Below are 26,580 nucleotides of genomic sequence, written 5' to 3' on the forward strand. Positions count from 1 at the left end.
ATATATAAATGTCTATACGACTAGCCAGTCTTTAGTATTTTGGGACTAATCTATTCATTATACAGACATCGATCATCACACTTTTTTTCAATCTACATTATGTATTTGTCTTTATTTTTATTTTTATTCTTATTCTTATTCTTATTTTTATTTTTTTTTTTCCCGTTCCACATAAAATCTCCAATCTTCTCTTATTCTCATTAAGACATCATAATACTTTATTAAACCAAGGATATCACCATTATAATTGCTTTTACTAGGATTATTATGTACATGTTCTAATATGTATATGTATATATATGCATGTATATGTATGTATTTATGTATGTATGTATAAATGTATGAGTAAGAAGGTTTATGACAATATTTATTGCTCATTATCATTATCATTTTCACTTACACTACGTTTCTTTAAAACAGCTTGTGCGATACGTGAACTCAAATCATCACCAACATTTGATTTCTCCATATCTAATTCGAATTCTAATGAGGAAGAAGATAATGATGATGAAGCCATATGATTCTGTTCATCCATCATATATGAACCACTACTGTTACTGTCTGCTCTATATCTTGGAACTGATGAAAACAATGGAATATTTGAGAGAGAATTGTCGCTATTTACTAGAGACACACCATCAGATTCAATATAGGACTCCTTGTCTGCTTCTCTTCCTGGGTTCTCCTGCCCTTGTTGCTGCTGCTGCTGCTGTTGTTGTTGTTGTTGCCTAACTCTTCTTTTCCTTAAAAGGTGCCTTCTCTTCAACTCATTAGTCCTTTGTTCTTCCTCGTTCTCACTTATTTCATTCATTTCATCTTCAATCTCTTTATTCAATGAATGCTCATCTCCATTGAAACCTGGGAAGAATCCAGTTTCTCCCTGGTTCACCATGTTGACAATTTTCATGGTCAACGCACGTCTCTCCCTTTGCAATTCTTTGAAACCATTTGGCGATACAATTGATGTATACAAGGGCTTAATTGATTTTAAGATATCCATACCGATGTCGCCCACAATCAAAGCACTGTAGGTGACTATGACACAACCAAAGTAAGATAGGGTAAAGATCAAGTTTTTACTCATGTTGTATTTTCTGAAGTAAAAAGTGATCAATACAGACCATAGAATATACAACAGAGGAGCAAACCCCATTGCGATCAAAATCTTCCAAGTGGCAATAACATCATTTGCTTTTATCTTGACTGTAGAGTTAGCCAATGCCTTCTTTCTCTTGTCATTGGATATCTTGCTCGAGAGAAGGAAGACTGGAGAAAACATGATTAGACCAGGTAATGCAAGGATCAATGAGATTGTAATTCTGAATAACCTGAAGATCAAAAGAGTCAAATTTTTGCAGAAATTCACTTTAGCGGTCTCCACAAGATGGTCCGGTAGATTGTAGTGTCTCAGATGAGCATTATATTTTAATATGTCTCTTGTCAACTCTTTCATCTCTGGTTCGTCTTTATACAACTGGTAACCGTTGACAATTCTTCTGTTCATTTCCATGATCATTGGCAATGGGATAGTTCCAGAGAATTGGGAGGAATAAAGACGTCTTATTGCCTGTACGACCATTAATGTTTCGTAGTCAGGACAGGTGACAGTGACAGATTTCAAGCCCTTTGTGATTGTATCCAACAGTTCTTTGACTGCTTCTTTATTAGTGTCTGGGTTATGATATTTGTGGACCAACTCTTTAGAAATTTCTATAGGTTCACCAAACTCTACCACGGCTCTGGACCTGAACCTGTGAGGATGGAAATAGTTCATGCCGCAGGGGACAATCTTGACATTAACGTCCGGGTATTTGTCCATGCAGCCCAATGCCATGATGGCGACACCTGCCTTCAAAGGTAATAGATCTGTTCTGTCATGAGACCCGCCTTCAGGGAAGATACCTAGACAACCGTTGTGAGCCAGATGTTCGAAGACTTTACAATAGACTAATGAATGATCCACTTTGTGTGCATATTTGAAGTTAGTACCGTTTTGTAGGAGGGACCTAGCCTCCTGTTTATGGCATTTGAATTCTTTTCTGATGATCAAAGAGGAGTCGCTTTCAATGGACTCAACCACTGCGGTGCCCAAGGATTTAGGCAACCCAATCAGCCCTTTCTCCTCACAGTCACGAGTGAAATGTGTTCCGATACCGATAATTCTTTTTGGATTCTCTGGATCGATCTTAATTTTACCCTCGATGAATTTCAAATTATCCTGGGGTCTAACGACACCGATAGCGAGAAGACACCTAGCGAGGAAGCCGATTCCGGTGATTTTCAGAGAAGATTCAGCGATTAGAAAGGAGACTCTTCTATTTAAGTTTTTTCTGACTTGGTCCATTAGGATGACGGGGTCCACGAATTGGTTGGCATGAGGGGCGGCCACGAAGATGACAGGGCCTCCATCGTTTGGGATCTTGAATGCACCACGGGTTCTGATTTCTCTGAAGAAACAGTCGAAGATATTTGATAGTAACCAGATAATGAAATCAAAAGTCAATTTCCTCCAAGTGGAGGGCTCTTCATATTGATAGTCAATGTGATGAGATATATGTGGTTGTAAAGGTTCCATTTGATTTAAAAGATGTAATCTTTCTTCTTCAGAGACAGAGGTGGAAGCAGAAGCAGAAGCAGAGACATTCTTCAATTTATTTTTCAATTGGATTTCTTTTTTCTTTTTATCACTCAATGGTTGATCCATTATTGTACACATACAAAAATATAATCTTTTTTTTTTTTTTTTTTTTTTTTGTTTTTTTTAACTTTTTTTTTTCTTGTTGTCCCCTCTCTTTATTTATTTATCTATCTATTTATTTATTTTTTTATTCTTTTTATTCTTTTCAGTTCTTGTTACTTTATTAAATGAAACGATAGTGCTAGAAGAAACTAAAAGGTGTTTACAGCAAACAAACAACACAAACAAATTGGTTGTTATTTGGAAAGAGAAAAAAAAATTTTTTTTTCTCTTTCAGTTTTTTTTTTGTTGTTTTTCCTTTTTTCTTTAAAACAAAAATATCAAACAAACTTTCCTCCGATTCCCCAGAACAAAAACAACAGGAAAAAAAAGGGAAAAAAGGGAAAAAAGGGATTTTTAATAGAAAATACTACCGATTGTTTTTTTATTTTTTTGAAATAGAACAAAAGACTCCCCGCAACGGAGAATGTTTTTGTTGTTGTTTGTTCCAGTCGTGCAAAAATTGTGCCGCAGTGCCTTTGACAGACCCTGCCATCTGGATCGCTTCCACCTCAAGAGACGTCCCGTTGATGCAATGAATTACCATCCTGGTATTGTTGTTGTTGTCTTCAACTATATCAAAGCTTCCCGGCATTCTACTTGATCTTGTTGTCTCTTTTTCTTTCTCTTTTTCTTTTTCTAGGTTTTGTTCTTTGATATTAAACGCATGTAAAATCACTCTTTTCACAATATCTTCTTCACCTATATGTTTTTTGTTCTTGCCACATTTAATAAACGTATACAACGGGCCCAATGTCATCAATCTTCTATATAACTGGTTGGCATCGTATTTATACCATTGTATCATTCTGTCACTGGATTGGATCCTTGGAGCCAGACTAGACTCATATTTTCCTTCTTCTTTCCTCTTTATATACCCCCCATTCTTAATCAATTCACATAACATCTTGGAGCCAACTTGGCCCAATCGATGTGTTAACCTAGTGGTGAAAATAGGCTGTTCGTTTATCTCCCTTGCATCCTCCAACATCTCTCCTATATCCAATTCACACGACTGAGATATGATCTCTCCCTTGTCAAATTTGGTCGGATGCAAACTTTGAATCGTCACACCAGTGAAACCGTCGTTGTTCAAAAGTGCATACTGGATCGGCGATGACCCCCTATATCTAGGCAACAACGATGGATGCACATTTAAACTGTATTGCACCATCCTTATCACCCTCTCCGGCACCAACAGTCCAAACGACACGCACACAATCATATTGATTCCATCTCTTCGGATCACAGGCATCAGTCTCTCAACCATCTCTTCTTTGTTGTCGCATAGAATAGGCCGCCGTAAGATTCCCAAAGTCTCGTTTTCTTTCAAAACCGCTGGACATCGCAATACAGATCTTCGTTTCCCGCCCCATTTCGGCGGTCTCGACACAACCCGTATATATTCAATTAGATTGGGCGCGGATTTATGGATGTTATATAATCCACGTAACGAATAATTACTGAATATATCACTGCCAAAAAATAAAATACGTAAAGGACCCACATTTGTCATATTTATATCATATATATATATATATATATATATATATATAGCCTCTTAGTTATTATTCAATGTTTCATTTTAGTTTAGCAACCACTAGTTTTCTTCTTCTTCTTTTTTTTTTTACCCTTACTTTTATTTTATTTTTTTTAAAGAAAAGAAAAAGAAGATAAAAAAAAACAGCAAATAAATAGATTAATTATTAATTACTTTGAAGTAGTTGATTTGTTATTGCAACCAAACAAAAACAAATATAAAAAAAATAAAAAATAAAAAATTTTACAATAAGCACAGACACACACACATATATATATATATATATATAGAATAGAAAAAGAAAGAAACTATCGAATATTGTTTGTTTGTCTGTATTTCCTTTTTATTTTGTAATCTGTTAAGAAAACAATGTCATCAACAACAGTACAACCAGTGCAGCCACCTACAATGGGTGATAATGATGACAAATTATACAATTCTTCAATTAAGACCATGCCGCCAATGACATTAGAGCAATTTGAAAGAGAATTAGCCAGCAATCCTGAACAGAACAGATTCAAAACGGATTTGACTCAAACCGTTAATGGTTTGAGAGAACAGATTTTACCTTTAAGATTGAAATTTAATCATTTTTTGGCTCTAATGGCCACATTGGATCAAGACCAAAATAAATCTTATAGTGCTGATAATATAAATGAACATACCGATCACCTACCAGAAAATGAGAAGGGGAAAGAGAAAGATAAAAGTAAAGTGATCAGCGACGATATTAAGACCGAGAAGGACACAAAGGATAATAATCTAAAAGATACTTTGATGTCACCAAGAGACAAATTCAATTTAATAAGAAACCAATTAATCAACTTGTATGAAAATATACAGAAATATTCTAAAGAATTCCAAAATTTGGAGAATCTTTTCAGTTGTATTGCTGAATACTCTGAAACTAATAAATCCAAACAATTTGAACCTTTGGAATGTTTATCTATACAACATTCAAACAAAGTAAAGACAACTACAAATACTACAAATAATCATAATACTTCTACTGTTACTACCAATAATGCTAGTACTGCAGTGAATTCCACAGTCACACAATCAAAAAAGAACGATAGTTCTTTAGCAATAAACAATAAAACACCTCAACAGAACAACAATAACAACAACAATAACAATAATAATAATGTTACTATGGCGACAGCAATACCAAATAATACAAATAAAAGTAATATTGGCGGTAATACAAACACATCATCAAGCACATCTAATAACAGTATCACTACTAATACTACTAATAACGTTGCTACAAACACAGTTACCAAGAAACCAAGAAAACCAAGACAATCTAAGAAAGCTTCAAATGCAGCTAATTCTCAAAATTCAACTCCGCAGAATGGAAATATTCCAATAAATAGAAATAACGTGAATACAATGATTAAACCACAACAAAGAATAATACAAAGCCCATTAATGACAACAAATCAAAACATTTCTTTACAAACGATGAATATAGGACAAGGCACGATGAACCCATCAAACATGCTTGGAGTGTCTACGGCAAATAATGTACCCAATACCAATATCAATAATAATGCTAATAATAATACTACCATATTATCGCCAGCAAACGTTTTAAATAATGCAATGTTGAACCTGAATAATGGAAGCAACAACAATAACGCCAATAACAACAACAATAATAATATGCTCACTACAGTGAATACATCCAATGGAAATATGAATTCTATTAATCAAACCAATCTGACTCCAGCGAATATTCTAAGCATGAGCAATGCTACTCTTAATAACATGAACAGCATTAACAACATGAATAACATAAGCACCATGAATACAATGAATAGTATAAGCCAAATGACCAATGTGGTCAATAATAATAATAATAATAATAGCAGTAGTAATAGTAATAATCCAAATGATTTAACTAATATTGATTTGAGTGCCTTTGACTTGAACAATTTAAATATGGATTTCCTTTGAGGAAAGCTCAATGAAATCTTACATAATTAGACCCACTATCACTAGTATTGCATATATGGATATATGACACTACGTATTGTCAATAGAGATCACGCTCAAGCTTTTTTTTCTCAACTCGCTCTTCTCATTGTCTTCACCAGCTCTCAACGAATGTGACTCAATCAGTCAGGCATCCGATTTTTTTTTCTTTTCGTTTTTTGTTTTTCTTTTTTTTTTTTTTTTCCACCTCTCACCGACAAAAAAATTTGGATATATAGGGAAAATAAGATGGCACTGGAAAAATTTCAGTCTTTCGAAGGGACCTCAGAAACAAAACTTTATACAGATTCAATGACACAGATTACTTTATCTTATATACGTATGTATTTGTGTAAATGTATGTGATAGTGTATCTGGTGTTTTACTTTTACATCTAGTATTGTGCTTTGACTCTACCATTAATCAAGCTTGGTAAATTACAGTAGACATCTAGAAGTTGCAATTATATATATATCCAGTAATAGGGTTAAGTTGAATTGATACATTGATCATGTCTGAACAATTAAGACAAACATTCATTAACGCAAAGAATGAGGGTCGTAAAGCCTTGGTCACTTTTATGACTGCAGGTTACCCAACTGTTGACGACACCATTCCAATTTTAAAGGCTTTTCAAGATGGTGGTGTTGATGTCATTGAATTGGGTATGCCATTCTCTGATCCAATTGCTGATGGTCCAACTATCCAGGTAGCTAACACTGTAGCTTTAAATAACGGTGTCACTATGAAAATGACTTTAGAACTTTTGAAAAAGGCCCGTTCTGAAGGTGTCACTGTTCCAGTTATTTTAATGGGCTATTATAATCCAATTTTAAATTACGGTGAAGAACAATTTATCAAGGATGCTGCCGAAGCTGGTGCTAATGGGTTTATTATTGTTGATCTACCACCAGAGGAAGCCATTAAAGTTAGAAACTATGTCCATGACAACGGCCTATCTTTAATTCCATTAGTAGCACCATCTACTACTGATGAAAGATTAGAATTGTTGTCCCAGATAGCTAATTCATTTATTTATGTTGTTTCAAGAATGGGTACTACAGGTGCACAAACTTCTGTGGCATCTGATTTAGATGTCTTGATCAACAGAGTCAGAAAACATTCAGGTAATACCCCTATCGCTGTAGGTTTCGGTGTAGCTACTAGGGAACATTTCGTTACTGTTGGTGAGTTAGCTGATGGTGTTGTCATTGGTTCAAAGATTGTTACTTTATGTAAGGAAGCTGAACAAGGTCAAAGATATAATGCGGTCAAAAAATATGTGGAAACTATCCTAAATGGTGTTAAACATTCTATTCCAACAATCGAAGAATTCCAGGCCATGCAAAGAAAATCTAGAGAAGAGGGACAACTGACTAAAGATGTTATCGCTGGTTTCAAAGAGGCTCACAAACATAAAATGAACTTTGGTGAATTCGGTGGTCAATACGTTCCAGAAGCCCTTCACGCATGTTTACGTGAATTAGAAGCTGGGTTTGATGCTGCTGTTGTTGATCCAACTTTTTGGGAAGAATTTAGATCTTTATATTCTTACATAGGACGTCCATCCTCTTTACATAGAGCTGAGAGATTAACTGAACACTGTGGTGGTGCTCAAATCTGGTTGAAAAGAGAAGATTTAAACCATACTGGTTCTCATAAAATTAACAATGCCCTAGCCCAAGTTCTTTTAGCCAAAAGATTAGGTAAAAAAAAATGTTATTGCAGAGACAGGTGCTGGTCAACACGGTGTTGCTACTGCTACTGCATGCGCCAAATTTGGATTGTCATGTACTGTTTTCATGGGTGCTGAAGATTGTCGTCGTCAAGCTCTTAACGTCTTCAGAATGAGAATCCTTGGTGCAAAAGTTGTTGCTGTTACTAATGGTACAAAGACTTTACGTGACGCTACATCTGAAGCATTCCGTTTCTGGGTCACAAATTTGAAGGACACTTATTATGTCGTTGGTTCTGCCATTGGTCCACACCCATATCCAACTCTTGTACGTACTTTCCAAAGTGTGATTGGTAATGAAACAAAGGAACAATTTGCTAAATTAAATGATGGGAAGCTCCCAAACTGTGTTGTTGCCTGTGTTGGTGGTGGTTCTAATTCAAGTGGTATGTTCTCACCTTTTGAAAAGGACTTGTCTGTTAGACTTGTTGGTGTAGAAGCAGGTGGTGATGGTCTTGAGACTGGTTACCATTCTGCTACATTGACAGCTGGTAAGCTTGGTGTTTTCCACGGTGTTAAGACATACGTTTTGCAAGATAATGATGGTCAAGTGCATGACACACATTCTGTATCTGCAGGTTTAGATTATCCAGGTGTTGGTCCAGAATTGGCATATTGGAAATCTACTGGGCGTGCAGATTTTATGGCAGTCACTGATGCGGAAGCTTTAGAAGGTTTCAGATTGTTATCTCAATTAGAAGGTATTATTCCAGCTTTAGAATCCTCTCATGCAGTCTATGGTGCCGTCGAAATTGCAAAGAAAATGCCAAGTGATCAGCATATAGTCATTAATGTCTCTGGTAGAGGTGATAAGGATGTTCAAAGTGTTGCTGAAGTGTTACCTAAATTAGGTCCAAAGATCGGTTGGGACCTAAGATTTGAACAAAATCCAGCCGCTTAATGAACACTAATATATATATGTGCGTATACAAATACATATCATTGGATAATAGAAACTTAAGAAGTATAAATATATAGAAAGGAAAAAAAAGGAGGGAAAACACGAATACAGTGCTTTCTTAGTATATAACTTTAATAAACGTTGCTTTATGAGAATATCTACCCTTTGACTGGCACTGCTGCTACCATTGTCATGGGTATGTTGCAAATGTTTCCATTTCAATGTTTTCTTTGTGGATCTCACAATCAATTACATTTCTACATTTTGTAGACACCATGTAAAATAAAAATGACCCCCATCTTTTTCGCTATCGATGAGCAAAATGGAAGAAGAAAAAAAAATTCTGAAAAAAAAAAAAAAAAAAAAAAAAAAAAAAATAATAAAAAATAAAAACAACTAAATAAAACAAAATTAAATACAATAAAATGCAATGATCTTGATGAAATGTTTGGATATTCATACTTTGTTTAAAGTTAAACAGATTACCACATATGATACCAGATACCTTTTTTAGCTTTAAAAAAAAATTATTAATAATAACAAGGGTAATAGAAACGAATATAGATCGTTTTTGAATTTGTCGTTCTTTTTTTTATTTAATCATCTATTTTTTTAATTTTTTTTGTTAATAATTTATTATTTATTCTATTACTACTATTTTATTTGTTTTCTACTCTCGTGTATGAATATTCCTGGAATACCGAGTCGACAGTCTATTGGTCATCAATTGACATCCGGTGTTCATGGGCCAGGACTTTTACAAATAGACCAAACTGATAACAAACTTGCTAAATGGGTCCAACCACAATTCAATAGCTCGTTATATAAGCATTTTAAATTTCGATTGAGAAAGGTTAGTGAAGATTTTACAAAGTTGTTTACAAAATCAAATAATGAACCTTTGAAAAATAAGAAATATTATATCTCCGAATTAAGAGAAAGTGACTTTGAAAATGAAAGTGATGTTGAAAATGATGGTATTGACGATTTTTTAGATGCCGATACTATTATTGAGAGAAATACTTTATTGAATGATCAAGGATCTTTGAAAAACTCAGAAAATAGTAATAATAATAGTGACAATATTCAAACGCAGCAACAGTCTAATTTAGAAAATACTGGTGATAAGAGTTTTCAAATGATTAACTGGAAATCACTTATACCACCAATGGAAAATGCTAGACCAAAAATATTTAAAGATATAAGATTTACTAAATATAATTCTAATCTTAGCAATAATATATCATCAACAATGTTAAATAAAAGATTAGATATTGACAAACCACGTAATGATTATATTCCTTCTAACATCATCAAAGAATTAGATGAAACATATGAGATTAAAGAAATAGATTCTATTAAGAATAAAGCTAATAGGTTCAAAGTATTTGATCTTTCAGATGGTGATCTAATAGCTTCAAATATGGTTAGAACAAAATTTATTGAATATGATGCTCAAAAAAATATCATCGTATATATCACAGGGAAATCCTTCTCGAAAGTCGTTTTTGCTGTCTTATCTGAATCTGATTCTAATGATAAATTTTCCTTCAAAATAGATTCAAGGTTCCCAAGAAAAGTGTTCAACATCGATACAAAAGTTAAATGTATAAAATTTGCTTCAATCTCACATGAAAAATTCACTATGAAAGACTATGTGGCTATTCTTACAGAGAATATGTTAACAGTTATTAAAATAGATAATGTACAATTAAGTCGAAAAATTGGAAAATTCGACTGTTCACTCTGGCTAACTTTGCCATTAAGCAGTTTTAGTGATTTTCCATTTGCAGATATTAGTTTTAACCCATGGAAAGATGGGCAATGTGCGTTGATCGATATAAAGGGAAATTGGTTCATTTATGATATACCCGTTGTACAATCAGATAGACTTCGTTGTAACCTAAGTGGAGACATGAATATTATACCGAAATATAAAGGGACGATATTTGATCCAACAGATTTATTGTCATTTAAGAGAATAGTATGGTCATCGGTTGAATCAAGGTTATTACTTGTCACATCATCAAAGATAGTAGAAATTGACATAAAAGAAAAGTGGGAAAGAGAAATTATAGAGGCCGTCTCATGGTCTGAAATAAGAGAATTTAAAAATATGGCATTCAATTTAAGTATATTATTGACATCTAAAGAAGTTATCATAGTTGACAAAAATTACAATGACAGTGTTGTAAGGAGGGTAATTTCCTGGAAACATGATTTGAATCCAGATGACAAGACTTATAAATTCTCTTTACATTACATTAAATTTAATGATGCTACTTTTATCTTTGTAGCAATATATTCTAAAATTGAAAATATAATATATGGGCACTCTTTTCTTTATCAAGGTAAGAATATTTGGTCCATTGGAGAAGACACAATTGTTAATATTCCTGAAATATTTAAAGGTATCAAAACGATATGTGATACACATCAAACTTTTAACGGAAATTTTAGCATTGGTAATCTGAAGATAAATTTAATATTAAGGGGAGTTGACTCTCAAACAATTTATAAATATCTTTTAGATGTAAAAGGTACAGATAACATTGGAGATATAGGAGATTTTTATAGAAGTAAGAATAATAGTGAGTTGTATGGCAAATTGCTTAAACCTTATAAAAAAGTCTCTGAAGTCACTTTATCATTACTTAATAGTATTACATATGAGCCGCCAGAAGGATATGATAAATCAAAGGATGATGAAGTTTTAGAAAAATATGGGTACTCATTGTCAAAATCCTTGAACAAACTGCTAAAAAGTATGGCATTTGGCAACTATTCAGAATTACTAACATCAATAGATAAGCCTTTAGGATATTTCGAAAATTTAACAGAATATGCATCATTATTAGATCAATTCATCCACCATTATAAAGATCAAAGGATATCCTTTAATGATCTTAGTATACTATTTACTGTATTATTAGCTGAACCCATTCATGATATTGATATATTTCATAGTAAGATTTTGCAATGTTGGGAACCTGTCACATCAAGTGCTGAACATTTAACAAGAGAAATAGTAAAAAGTTTAGTTACAGGTTTTGTTAGATATTTGAAATTAGATGTCTATGATGAAATGTATCAAAATTTAGAAGAGTCTTTGGATGAGGATCACAAATCTATATTTAATTCTTGGGGAGATGAAAATGATGATTATATGGATGATATGGCTAAGATGTCTACTGGTTTTATGAGCAGTCAGTCACATATATTCACTAAAGATTCACAACCAATGATTCCAGTTGTGAGTTTTTCACAAAAAAAGAAGTCTAAAAGATCTGGTGCATCGATATGGAAGGTTAGTAAAACTACAAATATTTCCGGTCTTTCTCATAATAGGGAACATTCTTCGACATCTTTCAACAGTTCTCAGGTTTCTAGTTCTCTTCCTAACAATATGACGCCTGCATTTTCTTTGACTCAACAGCCTCCAATATTGTCACAAGGTTTCATAACACCCAATGCATCACAAGAGACATATTCTCAAAAACAGAAAAAAAGAAAGAAGAAAGTGGGTGGTTTTAATTGATTACCATAATATTTTTTTTAGTTATAGATATTATTATTATCTCATATTCAAGCATTTATAGATACTCTGCATTTTTTATTTTATTCATTATATATTAAACTTATTACTATTGCATAAATTATCTTTTGTAAAATTAATATAAGTATTAAATATTTTTCTCATCTAACTCATATCTTTTTTTTACATACTTGTCTGTATCAAAAAAAATCAAGTATATAACATTTACAATAACTATGCTTGAGCTCATTATATAAAAGGGAATGCTGTATCTAAATATTATGTGTACTTATTTAAAAATTCTAACATGAAAATTAAATTACCAAAAAAAGTATGTAATGACGTAAAGAATGAATTAAAAATCGTGCATCTGTACATATATTTTTAAAGATAGAATAAACATTGGATTCTAAAAGATTAGAAAGGTATAATAAAGTGATTTAAAAAGGAACTAGAGCATCAAAAAAGAATATTTTGTATCTTCAACTGAGTTATGCTATATATGTAATGCTATATTTTTGTAAGATACAAGTATATTTTGTATTACCAAATGATCATCTCATTAAAATTTGGAAGAATAAAAGAAGTATTTATATTTAATATTATCATATTTATTGTTTTTTCTCCAATATTCTATAGAAATTTAACAAAAAATCAGAGTTATTTAGATTGTAGAATTCTTATCAGAATGACTTAATTAATTTAATTAATAGGTTACGTTTTCTATTTTTTTTAATGAAAATTTATGTAGATTATTCATATTAAATAATTTTTGAAGATATTGATAGATAAGCAGAAAAAATCTCTTTACTTAGTTGTCTACAGGTGGTGTTACCAAGAAAAAAGATTATAAAGGTATTTGGGAACCAAAAAGATGTTAGAAAGGATGTAACATGTAGTACCTAGTTGACATTAGTCTATCTTCATTTTTAAAGTTAAGCTAAAGACATAGGGTAATTGTATATTTAGTTTCCTTCTAAGTAAATTGATATTAATGTTGTTTCTAAAAAACTGTTTTTAGAAGCTTTTAGCTGGAAAGTTTATAAGCTTTATATCAGATGATATTGTATTAATTCTAAAAAGAAAAAGAGAAAGCCCTGTAGGGGGCTCGAACCCCTAACCTTATGATTAAGAGTCATACGCGCTACCGATTGCGCCAACAAGGCCTCACTCATCGAAAACTGCTGTAGAATAGGATTGTTATAACCATCAAGATTATATAAGATACTGAATAAATCTAGAACTATTTATTGTCTTAATAAGCCATACACGTGCTACAACATTAGATGCTGCATAATAAAGAGATTAGATTACATAAGATTTTGGCAAATCTAGAATTTACCTATTGTTTTAATAAGTCCCACGTGTATTACTAATCACCATGATTAGAGAATTGGGGTGCAGTTCTAATCCACTAGTGCACCTAAATTAATGTAATAAATTTTAGGGTGAATCAGTCAAGTCATTAATGTACTAATCTGAATAATCGATCGAGCTCCAGAAAACATATAAAAGGACAACGTTTTCTGGAGATAAAAGACCATCTTCCATAACCATTTCTTGTAAATAATTTATATATTATATATGAACAAAAATAGAACAACAAGCAAGTAACAAGTCAAGTAACTTCGAATAAATATATTAGCTCGATATAAGCCGTTCAATTAATAAGACTGTTTTAGTAATTATATTATCGACTATAGTTGATTACTGTCTCAATTATTTGAATAACTATTGTTGGAAAATGAGAGTTTATTACTGTCATTTTCATAAGAATTATTTTTAATTAGTTTTTCTATATATTATGTGGTGTACGGATGTACATAATATCAGGAAAACATTTTAATTGTCACCAAATATGTCTTTCGAAGATTTGAAAAGAAATGAAAAACTTTAAAAGAAAACTTAAAGTAAATAAAAGAATGTATACTGAATACACTATATAATAAATATGTACAGGTATTTAATACAAAAACATAACAAGTATCTATAACTTAATGATGTCTATCATTACCATGGACGCAGAAGGCTCCAAATTCCAACATGGTAGCGTCGCCGTTGTTGATGATAACGATACTGGGAACGATAAAATCATCAATGATCAAATCAATGACTTGAAAAAAGAAATTGTACAAGTCATATCTAATACAGATTTGACTGTAAGTGAAAAGACAAAGAAAACTAAAGAGTTAGGGGAATTGATTGAGGCCCTACAAAAGATTTTAAAAATTGGAAAAGACATGGACAATGTTCACATAGAAAAAAATATAGATGTTGAACAAAAGATAGATCTTATTCCAAAGAATCAAGAAATAAATAATTATAAAGGTTACATACTTTTATCAAAGAAAGATGAATATGGTTTTTATTATACTTTTAAAAATTTAGATGGCAATATTATTAAATATTACTATGAAAATGATAACTATAAATTTAACAAGAAATTATCTAAAATTGAGGAAATTCCAATCTGGTTCAGATCATTATCCAGATATCTAAAATCATGGAACTTTGATGATGTTACACAATTGACAGGTAAAATAGAAATAGATAAAAATGAAGAGGAAATAATTAGAAACATTGTTATTAATTCTATGACTGATGATATGGAAAATTTTGACTTGGATGAAAAATCAGGTATTGAAGCTATTTTGTTTATTAAACAGCTACTAGGTGAAGAATTCCCTAGAAGAGTTAAGGACAGAATGTGGAAAGAACTGATTGTTGATGAGTTCTGTACTGAACCAGAAAGGATTACCAAGGAATTTATGTACATGGTGAACTTAGAGAAATGGAGCCATGTAAAAGATGATTTCTATAGAATAAATGATAACTTTTTAAAAACAAAAATTGAAGAATCATTAACAAAAAACGTAAAACAAGAAATGATTAACAATTTTTTAACCGGTAAATTAAAAGGTGACTTAAGGCAATTGAATGTTGAACAATATATAAAAGCAATTCGGGATTCAATTAGATTGATGAATATAGAATACTGTGAATCAAAAAATTTAACCCGTATTGAAAAAAGAAGATGTATTAACTGTAATTCGTGTTTACATTATGCCAAAAATTGTAGAAAAATCAATAATAACAATACTTACTTGAAAGGAATAAATTATAATAAGAAAGAAGACAAGGAAGAGAAGAAGTTACTTAGGCCTGGTGAAATCAATGAATCAGAACACTAGATCAATAAAAGAAAAGGTAAATGAACTGAATACCATCAAGAAAGAAATGAAGAACATGAATACTAACATAGATTCCAGAGAAAAGAATATGAAAATCGAAAAGAACAAAAAACAACAGACTCGAAAAGAATCAAACATTAAAGATATACATAATAAGTACAATATAAAGATAAAAAAAACATACTCAAAAAATAAAACTAATGACAAAGTAGTTATTGATACAGCTGCTGGTATACATTTGGTACACAATAAAGACTGGTTATTAAACTTTTCATCATTGATAAAAGGACCAGAATATTGGGGTGTAGGGGATGATAGAAACCCAATAGAAATACTTGGAGAAGGGATACTACCAATTAAAGGAGGTAGAAATAAAATAATTGGTGTTACAGCATACTATTCTCCAAAACAAGATGCAACAATTTTGTCTGCAGACAAACTATATCAAGAAACTGGCATTACCTTAGACAAAGGGTATGAATCGCTAGTGAACAAAGAAAATGAGTTTGATACGAAAACCTTAAAATTAGGAAACACCATATGGGTCGATACAGATAAAATTATAGCTGTCAAGATGACTGATAAGATAATTAGAGCAGTTAAACCTATTAATCCATTAGCGATAAAACCTAATATCACACTTTTAGAAGCTCACTTACGTTTAAATCATTTTCCAGCCAGTGGAATAATAAAATCAATAGAAATGAACAATTTTGATGATGTGAAAATGATAAATGATAAAAAAATTCTAAAAATATATGGTGTGAGATATGCGCTTCAGGTAAATTACATCGACACTTTCATTATACTGGTTCTATGAATCACTACACTTCACAAAAGGAACCAGGTGCTTCTTGGAGCTTGGATATATTTGGTCCTGTTGAGCATGTTAAAGAAAGATATTTACTCATAATGGTGGATAGTGTATCGAGATTTATTATTGCAACAACCCATATCAAGAAAAATAAAAATGAAATAGGAGAACAAATTGGATACAATATAAATTGGATTGAAAAACAATTCGATGTAAAAGTTAAAGAGTTAATCATGGATAGGGGTAAAGAGTTTGACAATCACGTAGTTGAAGAATTAGCTCACGAAAACGGTATTAATATTATATATACTTCTACTGAAGATCACCAAGCTAATGGAAGAGCTGAAAGAGGTATAAGAACAATTATTGAGGACACAAGAACATTATTGCTACAATCAAGACTTCCCTTAAGGTTTTGGACATATGCAGCTAAAGCTTCAGTGAATGTGAGAAACTGCGTATATAACAAAAATGTTGGAGAATCACCATTAATGAAAATATCAAAACATAAAGTGAAAATTAAATTAAGATCATTCATACCATTTGGTGCCCCAGCTATGATATGGGATTACAGAAGCAGAAAAACAGAAGCACCAGGAAAAAGGGCTATAACACTATCCAAGGATCCAAAAGGTTTTGGATATTATTTTTATGTACCAAAAGAAAAAAGAGTGATAAGTACCACAAATTATATATTACCAGATTATACAATAAATCACAGTTTAAATGAGAAGAAAGGATATGATATTATTGGTACATTTTTACATGAGGTCAAAAACAAAATTGGAGATATAAATGACATTGATTATGACGAGAATGAAATAGTAACATTGTTACCATCAGATTTTGAAAATGAACATGATAATCTGGTAGATGTTTTACACGAAGATGAAATAAGAGTTAAAGAACATTTACTAAATGACATCCAAGAAGAAATTAACGATGTAACGCCAATTATTGAACCTAGAAGCATAGAAAATATTAAATTAGATGAATTGTTTGACGATTTTGAAGTTGAAGAAGAACATATCAGCGAGGAAACGGAATCAAGAGAGTCATTAGGAGAAGAGCTGATTACTTCTCAAAATACTGTAGACACAGAACAGGATGAACAAGATGAACTGAATGTGAACAAATATGAACCAGAAACTAATTATAATGATAATAATAAAAATACTGGTGTCGAACAATATCCGGAATTAAACAGCACATATAAATCTCAAGAAAATGATCAAGCTAGTTTCATGCAAGACTCATTGGTAAGTAAATGGAAGGATATATTGAAAAATAAGATTGAACAGGAAGAAATTAAAACAAACATTATTGAAGACTCATTTAAACATAGTAAAGCATATGCCTTGGAGAAACTTAACGAAACACATACAACAGAAAAGAAATTAGAAACTGATAAACAACTAGTCTTAGAGAATGACCTCAATATAACACTACAGGAACCTGATACTCTTAATATAGAACAAGAAGACACACAAAAAGAAAAAGATAATGTTGAACAACGGAAAGTATCAGAAATAGAATTAAGCAATAATGAAGGCGCAGAAAATATTTTGAAACATGAAGAAATAACAACAATGGATACAAACATAACAGGTCAGATAGGACATAATTTAAAGAAATCATCAAAATCATTGAGATCAACTAATAATAAATTACATCAAGAAATTAATGACAATGTTAAAAATTTTATAAAACGGAAGATAGAAACTGAACACAAAAAGGAAAAGGAAAAGAACAATGAAAATAACAGTTTACAACAAGTTCTAGAAAGAGAAAAGGCACTGGAAAGTAATGATATTAGTGTTGCTAAGATTGACGAAGAACAAGAAAAGTATTATGATGCTAAAGAATCTGTTTCACTAGTATCTACATTACCAAAAGAGGAAGATAATTTAACTAAATCAACCAATACTACAGACTGGACAAAAAAAAACTTTACTTCCTTAAGGAAACCTAAAATTAAAGAATTAAAGAAAAGATTATTAGAAAACAACTTCGAAGAAACCAATCTTGATAATATCCCCAAGATTAATTTAACTAATATTGATAAAAAAAATAAAGACTTACACCCTAAGAAGATTTTTAAGAAGAAAAAGATAATTCGTTATATTACTCCTACAGAAAAATGGGAAGAATTCACACCTGAATCACGGGGGGAAAGTGTTCCAGAAAGAAAGATTAGAGCATTATTTTATAAACAAGCTATAACTGAGAATCAAAATTTAGAAGAAAAGATTAAATTCATAGAAGCGTATAATAAAGAATTACAAAATCTAGTTAATATGAAAGTAATTGATTTGAATATTGCCATAGACAAAAGTAAAATACAAAAGGATAAAATCGTAGGAACAAATTCTATTTTTACGATTAAGAGAGATGGAACTTATAAAGCCAGAATTGTTTGTAGAGGCGATCAACAAACAAGCAGTAGTTATAATGATATTGAAACATCCATTTTAAGTCTTGATTCATTGCGAATTCTATTGATTATTGCTAACAATAAGAAGATGAAATTAAAGACTTTAGATATCAACCATGCATTTTTATATGCAACCTTAAATGAAGAGTTGTATATACAACATCCAAAAAATGCAAGAAAGGTTACTCCATTAAGAAAGGCATTGTATGGACTAAAACAAAGCCCTAAAAGATGGAATGAAACCTTAAAAGAGTCTATGAATGGTATGGGTCTATATGATAATATTTACTCACCTGGATTATTCGTTTCAAAGGATGGTAATTTAATGATAGCAGCATATGTTGATGATTGTATAATTGCTGCTAGAACAGATCAAGAATTAGATGAATTTATAAATACATTGGAAAAACAATTCTCAATAAAAATAGTTGGTGGAATGAAAAATAATATGCTTAATACAGATATTTTGGGAATGGATTTGAATTATGATTATGAAAAAGGGGAGATAGCATTAAGCATGACTAGCTATATAAAGAGATTAGAAAAGGAACATCCAATGATATTAAATGATAAATTAAAAGAAGAAATGATTCCAGATATTGATAAGTTTAAAATAAATCCAAAACAAGATAAATTAATTATGACTAAAGAGGAATACAAGAAGAAAGTAAGATATTTACAAGAGTTAATCGGTAAATTAAATTATATTAGGTCTAGAGGAAGAATTGATATAGAATGTGCAGTAAGTAAAATGGCTCGATTAGTTTTATATCCTCATAAAAAGGTAATTGAGTTAACCGAACAAATACTAAAATATGTTTATAAAACACAAGATACAAAGACTGTTTTTAAAAGAGAAGAAGTAGAAAATATATCAAACATCACGGTGATTTCAGATGCTTCGCTAGCATCTGAATTTGATCTTAAATCAAGATGTGGTGCATTAATATGGTTAGGAAACAATTTTTTCCATGGATTTTCAAAAAAATCATCAATTTTATGTACATCATCAGCAGAAGCTGAATTAGATGCCATAAATCAGGCTGAGAAAATTGCATTGCTATTAAAATTGAAATTAGAAAAGATGATGGATTTTAAAAACATAAGAATATGTGTAATTACTGATTCCAAACCAGCATTGGACTGGTTGAAACAAGATTATTTTAAAGCAAGAACCAAATTTTTGGGACTTAGAATTGAAAGATTAAAAGAAAGAATATTAGATTCAGACTTAAGTCTAAGAAAAATCAGTGGAAAAGAAAATCCTGCAGATCCATTAACAAAATCCACTACTAATAAAGATATAAATAAATTAAGAATGATTGTACAACATGAATTAACACCCAAAGAGTTGCTTCCAATCACTGTCCTCTGGAATGCTGGTAATGGAAATCATTAAGTTATAGTGAACAGGAGGAAGTTATAAGAAAAACCAATTAAAGGGGCATGTTGGAAAATGAGAGTTTATTACTGTCATTTTCATAAGAATTATTTTTAATTAGTTTTTCTATATATTATGTGGTGTACGGATGTACATAATATCAGGAAAACATTTTAATTGTCACCAAATATGTCTTTCGAAGATTTGAAAAGAAATGAAAAACTTTAAAAGAAAACTTAAAGTAAATAAAAGAATGTATACTGAATACACTATATAATAAATATGTACAGGTATTTAATACAAAAACATAACAAGTATCTATAACTTAATGATGTCTATCATTACCATGGACGCAGAAGGCTCCAAATTCCAACAACTATTAATATTATTTGCGCTTCCCTGGAATATACAAAGAATTTCACCACTTCATAATACAACAAAGATGTTGTAGTTCAACCTTGATATTATGATTATATAGAAAAAAAGGATTAGGGCTGAAAAATATTGTTAGGGTTTTGTGATAGTTGTCAAGAAAAAGTTCTAGTTTGGATTTATAGGACTTAGGGTTTGTTGATAAATCCCATGTGTTTGTTGAATACTATGTAACAAAATGAAACATTCATAAAACATTAAATAGCTAATTAATGAGAAATGTACCTACGGTGACAATCGTTACAGAACCTTAAATAAGAAACTATCAACTCATGATTCATATATAAAGGACCAGCATCTTGATATCTAAATTTGTATGTTTAGTTGATTTATAATTATATGTAACATATTGTATAATACGAAAAAGAACAAGCAATAAACCCTTAACTCTCCTAGATATATAAAACGTTCTTATATATTTGTTATTGTCCTTACTATTCGTTCAATAGTCCTGTTAAAAGAATTGGTCCTAAGTCCAAACTAATAACAAAGACCTTTGTAATATGGGATGGTTAGTATTTTTGTATTATTCAGAGTAACGCTAGAAATATCAAACGGATATTTTATTAATAATCAAGACTGTCGGAAAATGAATGTTTATTACTGTCATTTCCATAAGAATTATTTTTAATTAGTCTTTCTGTATATTATGTGGTGCACGGATGTGTCATAATATTAGGGAGACATTTTATTTGTCACCAAATATGTTTTTCAGAGATTTGAAGAAAAAATGAAAAACTTTAAAAGACTTGGAGTAAATAAAAAATTTCACATTGTATATACTAATATAATAAGCATAAACGCCTATTAAAGATAAAAAAAAGTTTACAACTTAATGATGTTTGCCATTACTACAAATGTTACATGTTTCGACTTCCAATAGTGCTGTATGATACTGTAACACTTAAGCTTTGTTCTATAATTAATTTTTATGGTTAAATGGTAGTAAACTGGTAAAAGCTCTGATAAGACAAAGCTATTTTTTTCTAAACTGTTGACATGTTCGATTTTTGCAAGGACTTAATGGAGTAAGAAAACTAGTACTAAAGATATATTACAATATAGTTTTGTTTTATTTTATTTATTTATTTTGTGCAATTTGAATTCTTGTCAGAATAGTATAATCTATTAACCTTTATGTGATCGATTTTCAAAATAAGACCTTTGTGCTCCAGTTTTACAAGGTTTTATTTGTAGAGTGGTAAATGCTCAACCATTACTGAACTGAAGCAACAAATTCGTGAATGGTATCAAGTACTTCATAGGTGTAAATATATAAATTAGATCTCATCTTCGGTATGTTAAAAAATTGCATATTAACATTTGTAAAAGTCGTATCTTTAACAAAATAAAATAAAAAAAATAAATAGTTAAAACTTACACACACAATTGTGTTGTCTTCACCCCGATTTGTAAATTGTAGTTCTAACATAATAACACTCGCTATATATTTCTTATGGTATAGATAAAAGATGCTATTTTCTGTAATAAAAATAGAAAGTTATGTTAGTGGAAAAAAAGTAAAGACAAGTGTTGTTATGATTAGTACTAATCTGGATGTGAGATTATGTAAAGAAATAAATCCGCAATAGAATGCATATTGTTTGCTATAATAGTCCATGTGCTGATTTGGAAAAAAAACCTATTAGTATATATTGAGTCAGACACAGGAACCACATTTGGTTTCCTGGTTTCTTTTTCTTCTTTGGATGTGTCAGTATGTTCTGTTTTCTTAAAAGTGTCTTTTTTTCCCGTAAATTTTTGGTTAGCCCTAATACAAAAAACCCTATTCTAACATAAACAAAAAAAAATTATAATACAATCAAAATGATCTAAAAATGGGGAAATATACATAGTAAATAGTTTTGTTAAACATGTGTGATGGCATATGGGTGGAGAGACTATTGGATCAAATACCCAAAGATTTTGACAGTACAGCTGTAACTCTTGTTATTACTCAGTTATTATAACCAAAAGATAAATTTCCTATTTTTTAACATCAGAACTGTTGGTTGAAGGGTGTTGCACTAATATACGTACATATATTTATATTTATATTTATATTTATTTATTTGTCGGAAATGATTGAAGATCAGGAAAAGCTGGATAATGTACCCGATCTAGAAGATACAAATCATTCTCGTGATGAGGATGAGGAGAGTGCATTGACAATTTTGGATGCAAATGAGCCCATAGGTAACATCAATTTGAGTGAGTATTGTATATCTAGTGATGCAGATACTGAAAAGATGGAAAGTGATATCATGAATGAGGAAGAAGAGTTTCATCCAAAGCTTTCAAAGTTGTTAGAGGATATAGAAATAAAAGAGAGACAAAACAGTGTAGGAGGGAGTCAGCAAAATGAAAAAGAGCAAGAGAAGGAGCAGGAGCAGGATGCAAAACTAGCTATTAAACATCATTTAGAGGATGATAATTCTGAGAATAAAGATGATCCAAGTAATAAAAAGGTTAAATTGGAGACTAGTTATATGTCAAAACAATCAGTTTCTACTGATTCTTCGCAGTCCCCAATAAAATCTCCTGAAAATAATCCAAATCTGCAACTTCTGTCACTACCACAAAAAACACCATCATTAGAAGATGGTGATAAGGAGCAGAAAATAAAAATAGATAAGGCAGAAGAAACTAAGGAATCTGTAAAAACAGAAAAGCTAGACCCAAAAGATGGATTGAATGTGGCAGGCAAAGAAGTAGAAGAAGAGGAAGAAGAGGCAGACCAAGAGGAGGACGCAGATGAGGATGAGGATGAAGAAGATGAGCAAGAAGTAGCGGAGGATGAAAATGATGGTAGTAAAGTTAGCAAAGAAAAAGACGAGAAACCAAAACAAACTATGCCATCTCCCATGGAATTAGAAAATAGGAGGCTAGAAGCAATGGACGATATAATTAACATTGAATATAAGTTTGCGGAATTGAGACAAAGATTATATGAAAATAAATTGATCAAATTAGAATTGGAGTTACAGATGTGTCTTGAAGGATCGCATCCAGAGCTACGTGGATATTATGAAAAGATTGTTTCTATCCGTGATTATAAATTGAAAAGGGCATATCAAAGACAAAAGTATGAATTACAGTGTATAGATAGAGAAACACGAGCCACAAGGACGATGATACATCAAGATTTTTATAAAAAAGTAAGTGATCTGAAAAGAGATCTGCTAACTTCGACTACTAAAGAATGGTACGATATTAATAAAGAAAGAAGAGGGATGGATAATGTGGTTCCAGAAGTATCGTATCATGTTCCAATAAAAATTGCAAATAAAACATTAAGTTGTATTACAGGTTATGCAGGGGCTGCACAACAAAGATTGCCAGGGGAGCCCTTAAGTGAAGATTTGGAATGTGAAAATATTAAGTTCCGGTATAGACACAACCCTGTAGATAAATTAGAAGTCATTGTGGATAGGATGAGATTGAATAATGCCTTGAGTGACTTAGAGGGTCTAAAGCGTTATTATGGAGGATTTCCAGGTGCACCTGCTCTTAATGGTTTAAGGGATTCAGAGATTGTCGAAGATTTCCAAGAGTTACATCTTTTATTACAACAGCAACAGACACAGTCTCAGTGACAACAATAAAGGTTGTAACAATAGTAGTAATGACAAGAATATGTGTTTATGCATGGTGGCATCATATAATAGATAATTGATTAGGGAGAAAGGAAAAATAACGAATAATAATCACTTTTATCTTTTTGTGGATATGGCGATTAGACATGTATCAAATACAGTAAACCAATAAGTCATTAATTGCATATTCTTCTATATGTCCGTTTTATCAAAGCTGAAGATGTCTTTTAGTTTCTTCTAAAGAAAAACTGATTAATATAACAACAGAGATGAACTTAGTAAGATGACTAATTTCAATTAGTTCCCTTTAATTAAATAGTGACTTTGTTTTTTGTAGTTCCACAGTTTCTACCTCATCTTTCTGCGTATTTACACAGTTTTAACGATTTATGTCATAAAGTGAAAAGGAAAAAGAAATTCTTATTATTTTTTCTGCAAATTCCGTGCGGATTGGTAAATGCGGGTTTTTTGTTTCAGTTTTTTTTCTTTCTTTTTTTTTCTATTTTTTTTTTTCATTGTGCAAGTCTTGTCTCTATTTTCTCGAGAAAACAAAGGAAAAGACTAAACAACACAATACACAAAAATCCGTGCCTTGGTCGAGAAATGCCGTGTTCAGTTTGTTTGCGATGGCCATCGTTGTGGATGATCTGTCTTGGATAATTAGCTTTCAAAGATTATCGTTCGTTCTATCGTTTTATCGTTCGATCTTATTTCTGGCAGCTTGTTACAATATGGTAGGAATCACTGTCTGTATCTTGAGAGGTCCTACTCCTTCTTTTAATATGTGTTATTTAACCTATAAAAACATCACAACAGCAGAGATTAGCAGTTGTTCAACTCCATATATCACTTTTAGTATATTGTTAAAAGAAAAAAAAAAAAAAAAAAAAAAAATAAAAGATAACAAACAAGTATATATACATATTGATATTAATTGAAAATGGCTATCAAATCTACCGATAAATTTGCTACCAAGGCTATCCATGCTGGTTCCCATATCGATGTTCATGGTTCTGTTATTGAACCTATTTCCTTATCCACTACTTTTAAGCAATCTTCTCCAGCTAATCCAATCGGTGCCTATGAATACTCCAGATCTCAAAACCCAAACAGAGAAAACTTGGAAAATGCAGTTGCTGCTTTAGAAAATGGTAAATATGGCCTTGCATTTTCTTCTGGTTCTGCTACTACTGCCGTCATCCTACAATCTTTACCACAAGGTTCTCACGCTATCTCTATCGGTGATGTCTATGGTGGTACTCACAGATATTTCACTAAAGTTGCTAACACCCACGGTGTTGAAACTACCTTCACTAATAATTTATTAGAAGATTTACCATCCTTAGTTCAAGAAAACACCAAACTGGTTTGGATTGAGTCTCCAACTAACCCAACTTTAAAGGTTACCGATATTCGTGCTGTGTCTGACTTGATTAAGTCTCTAAATAAAGATATCTTACTTGTGGTTGACAATACTTTCTTATCCCCATACTTATCCAATCCATTAAACTTTGGCGCAGATATTGTTGTTCACTCTGCCACTAAATATATTAACGGTCACTCAGACGTCGTTCTAGGTGTTCTTGCTACCAACAACAAGGAACTTTATGAAAGATTACAATTTTTGCAAAACGCTGTTGGTGCTATCCCATCTCCATTTGATGCTTGGTTATCTCACAGAGGTTTGAGAACATTGCACTTAAGAGTCAAACAAGCATCTCTAAATGCCCAAAAGATTGCTGAGTTCTTAGAATCGAGTGATGCTGTGGAAGCTGTCAATTACCCAGGTTTGAAATCGCATCCTCAACGTGATATTGTAAAGAAACAACATCGTGATGGTTTAGGGGGTGGTATGATCTCGTTCAGAATCAAAGGCGGTGCTGAAGCCGCTGCTAGGTTTTCTTCTTCCACTAGATTATTTGCTTTGGCTGAATCTCTTGGTGGTATTGAATCTCTATTAGAAGTTCCAGCCGTCATGACACACGGTGGTATTCCAAAAGAGGCAAGAGAAGCTTCTGGTGTTTATGACAATTTAGTTAGATTATCTGTTGGTATTGAAGATGTCGATGATTTACTAGCGGATATAAAGCAAGCTCTTGAAATTGCTACCAAGGGTAACTGATCAAGAAACTCTGTCGATATAGATATATATATATATCATTATAAAATACATTTATAAACTCATTTCTGTATACACATTCATCTCTTAGATATAATTATAATAAATATTAAGATTTAACGTTTATTTGCTCATTTCATCTATATATCATCATTATCTTACACTACTCTAGGGTTTTCATTTTTTTT

General features: G+C 31.5%; 10 protein-coding genes and 1 non-coding gene across 11 annotated transcripts; 8 read left to right on the forward strand and 3 right to left on the reverse strand.

Annotated features, from left to right (window-relative positions):
* Nucleotides 1-367: 367 nt before the first annotated feature.
* SCT1 (bifunctional glycerol-3-phosphate/glycerone-phosphate O-acyltransferase SCT1) lies at nucleotides 368-2,716 on the reverse strand (the record flags this gene model as incomplete). The annotated part of the gene is made up of 1 exon (XM_064857280.1): nucleotides 368-2,716. One exon carries the CDS (start codon nucleotides 2,714-2,716, stop codon nucleotides 368-370), a length of 2,349 nt encoding a protein of 782 aa, XP_064716413.1.
* Nucleotides 2,717-3,122: 406 nt separating this feature from the next.
* Nucleotides 3,123-4,253, reverse strand: FMT1 (methionyl-tRNA formyltransferase; the record flags this gene model as incomplete). Its single annotated transcript, XM_064857281.1, has 1 exon — nucleotides 3,123-4,253. One exon carries the CDS (start codon nucleotides 4,251-4,253, stop codon nucleotides 3,123-3,125), a length of 1,131 nt encoding a protein of 376 aa, XP_064716414.1.
* A 393-nt stretch (nucleotides 4,254-4,646) lies between these two features.
* PGD1 (Pgd1p) lies at nucleotides 4,647-6,236 on the forward strand (the record flags this gene model as incomplete). Its single annotated transcript, XM_064857282.1, has 1 exon — nucleotides 4,647-6,236. One exon carries the CDS (start codon nucleotides 4,647-4,649, stop codon nucleotides 6,234-6,236), a length of 1,590 nt encoding a protein of 529 aa, XP_064716415.1.
* Nucleotides 6,237-6,765: 529 nt separating this feature from the next.
* TRP5 (tryptophan synthase TRP5) lies at nucleotides 6,766-8,890 on the forward strand (the record flags this gene model as incomplete). Its single annotated transcript, XM_064857283.1, has 2 exons — nucleotides 6,766-7,906; nucleotides 7,983-8,890. 2 exons carry the CDS (start codon nucleotides 6,766-6,768, stop codon nucleotides 8,888-8,890), a joined length of 2,049 nt encoding a protein of 682 aa, XP_064716416.1.
* Nucleotides 8,891-9,572: 682 nt separating this feature from the next.
* Nucleotides 9,573-12,428, forward strand: RRN6 (Rrn6p; the record flags this gene model as incomplete). The annotated part of the gene is made up of 1 exon (XM_064857284.1): nucleotides 9,573-12,428. One exon carries the CDS (start codon nucleotides 9,573-9,575, stop codon nucleotides 12,426-12,428), a length of 2,856 nt encoding a protein of 951 aa, XP_064716417.1.
* A 1,089-nt stretch (nucleotides 12,429-13,517) lies between these two features.
* Nucleotides 13,518-13,592, reverse strand: PWA37_000611. Its single transcript has one exon. It is a non-coding gene; the product is annotated as a tRNA-Lys (tRNA).
* Nucleotides 13,593-14,422: 830 nt separating this feature from the next.
* Nucleotides 14,423-15,616, forward strand: PWA37_000612 (uncharacterized protein; the record flags this gene model as incomplete). Its single annotated transcript, XM_064857285.1, has 1 exon — nucleotides 14,423-15,616. One exon carries the CDS (start codon nucleotides 14,423-14,425, stop codon nucleotides 15,614-15,616), a length of 1,194 nt encoding a protein of 397 aa, XP_064716418.1.
* Nucleotides 15,617-15,662: 46 nt separating this feature from the next.
* PWA37_000613 (uncharacterized protein) lies at nucleotides 15,663-16,436 on the forward strand (the record flags this gene model as incomplete). Its single annotated transcript, XM_064857286.1, has 1 exon — nucleotides 15,663-16,436. The coding sequence occupies one exon, from the start codon at nucleotides 15,663-15,665 to the stop codon at nucleotides 16,434-16,436; it is 774 nt and encodes a 257-aa protein (XP_064716419.1).
* A 92-nt stretch (nucleotides 16,437-16,528) lies between these two features.
* PWA37_000614 (uncharacterized protein) lies at nucleotides 16,529-20,263 on the forward strand (the record flags this gene model as incomplete). The annotated part of the gene is made up of 1 exon (XM_064857287.1): nucleotides 16,529-20,263. One exon carries the CDS (start codon nucleotides 16,529-16,531, stop codon nucleotides 20,261-20,263), a length of 3,735 nt encoding a protein of 1,244 aa, XP_064716420.1.
* A 2,495-nt stretch (nucleotides 20,264-22,758) lies between these two features.
* PWA37_000615 (Sds3 domain-containing protein) lies at nucleotides 22,759-24,273 on the forward strand (the record flags this gene model as incomplete). The annotated part of the gene is made up of 1 exon (XM_064857288.1): nucleotides 22,759-24,273. One exon carries the CDS (start codon nucleotides 22,759-22,761, stop codon nucleotides 24,271-24,273), a length of 1,515 nt encoding a protein of 504 aa, XP_064716421.1.
* Nucleotides 24,274-25,213: 940 nt separating this feature from the next.
* PWA37_000616 (PLP-dependent aspartate aminotransferase family protein) lies at nucleotides 25,214-26,395 on the forward strand (the record flags this gene model as incomplete). The annotated part of the gene is made up of 1 exon (XM_064857289.1): nucleotides 25,214-26,395. The coding sequence occupies one exon, from the start codon at nucleotides 25,214-25,216 to the stop codon at nucleotides 26,393-26,395; it is 1,182 nt and encodes a 393-aa protein (XP_064716422.1).
* Between the last annotated feature and the right edge of the window lie 185 nt (nucleotides 26,396-26,580).

Source organism: Arxiozyma heterogenica, assembly GCF_036370985.1.
Source record: "Arxiozyma heterogenica strain weizmannii chromosome Unknown scaffold_11, whole genome shotgun sequence".
Classification (NCBI taxonomy): Eukaryota; Fungi; Ascomycota; class Saccharomycetes; order Saccharomycetales; family Saccharomycetaceae; genus Arxiozyma; species Arxiozyma heterogenica.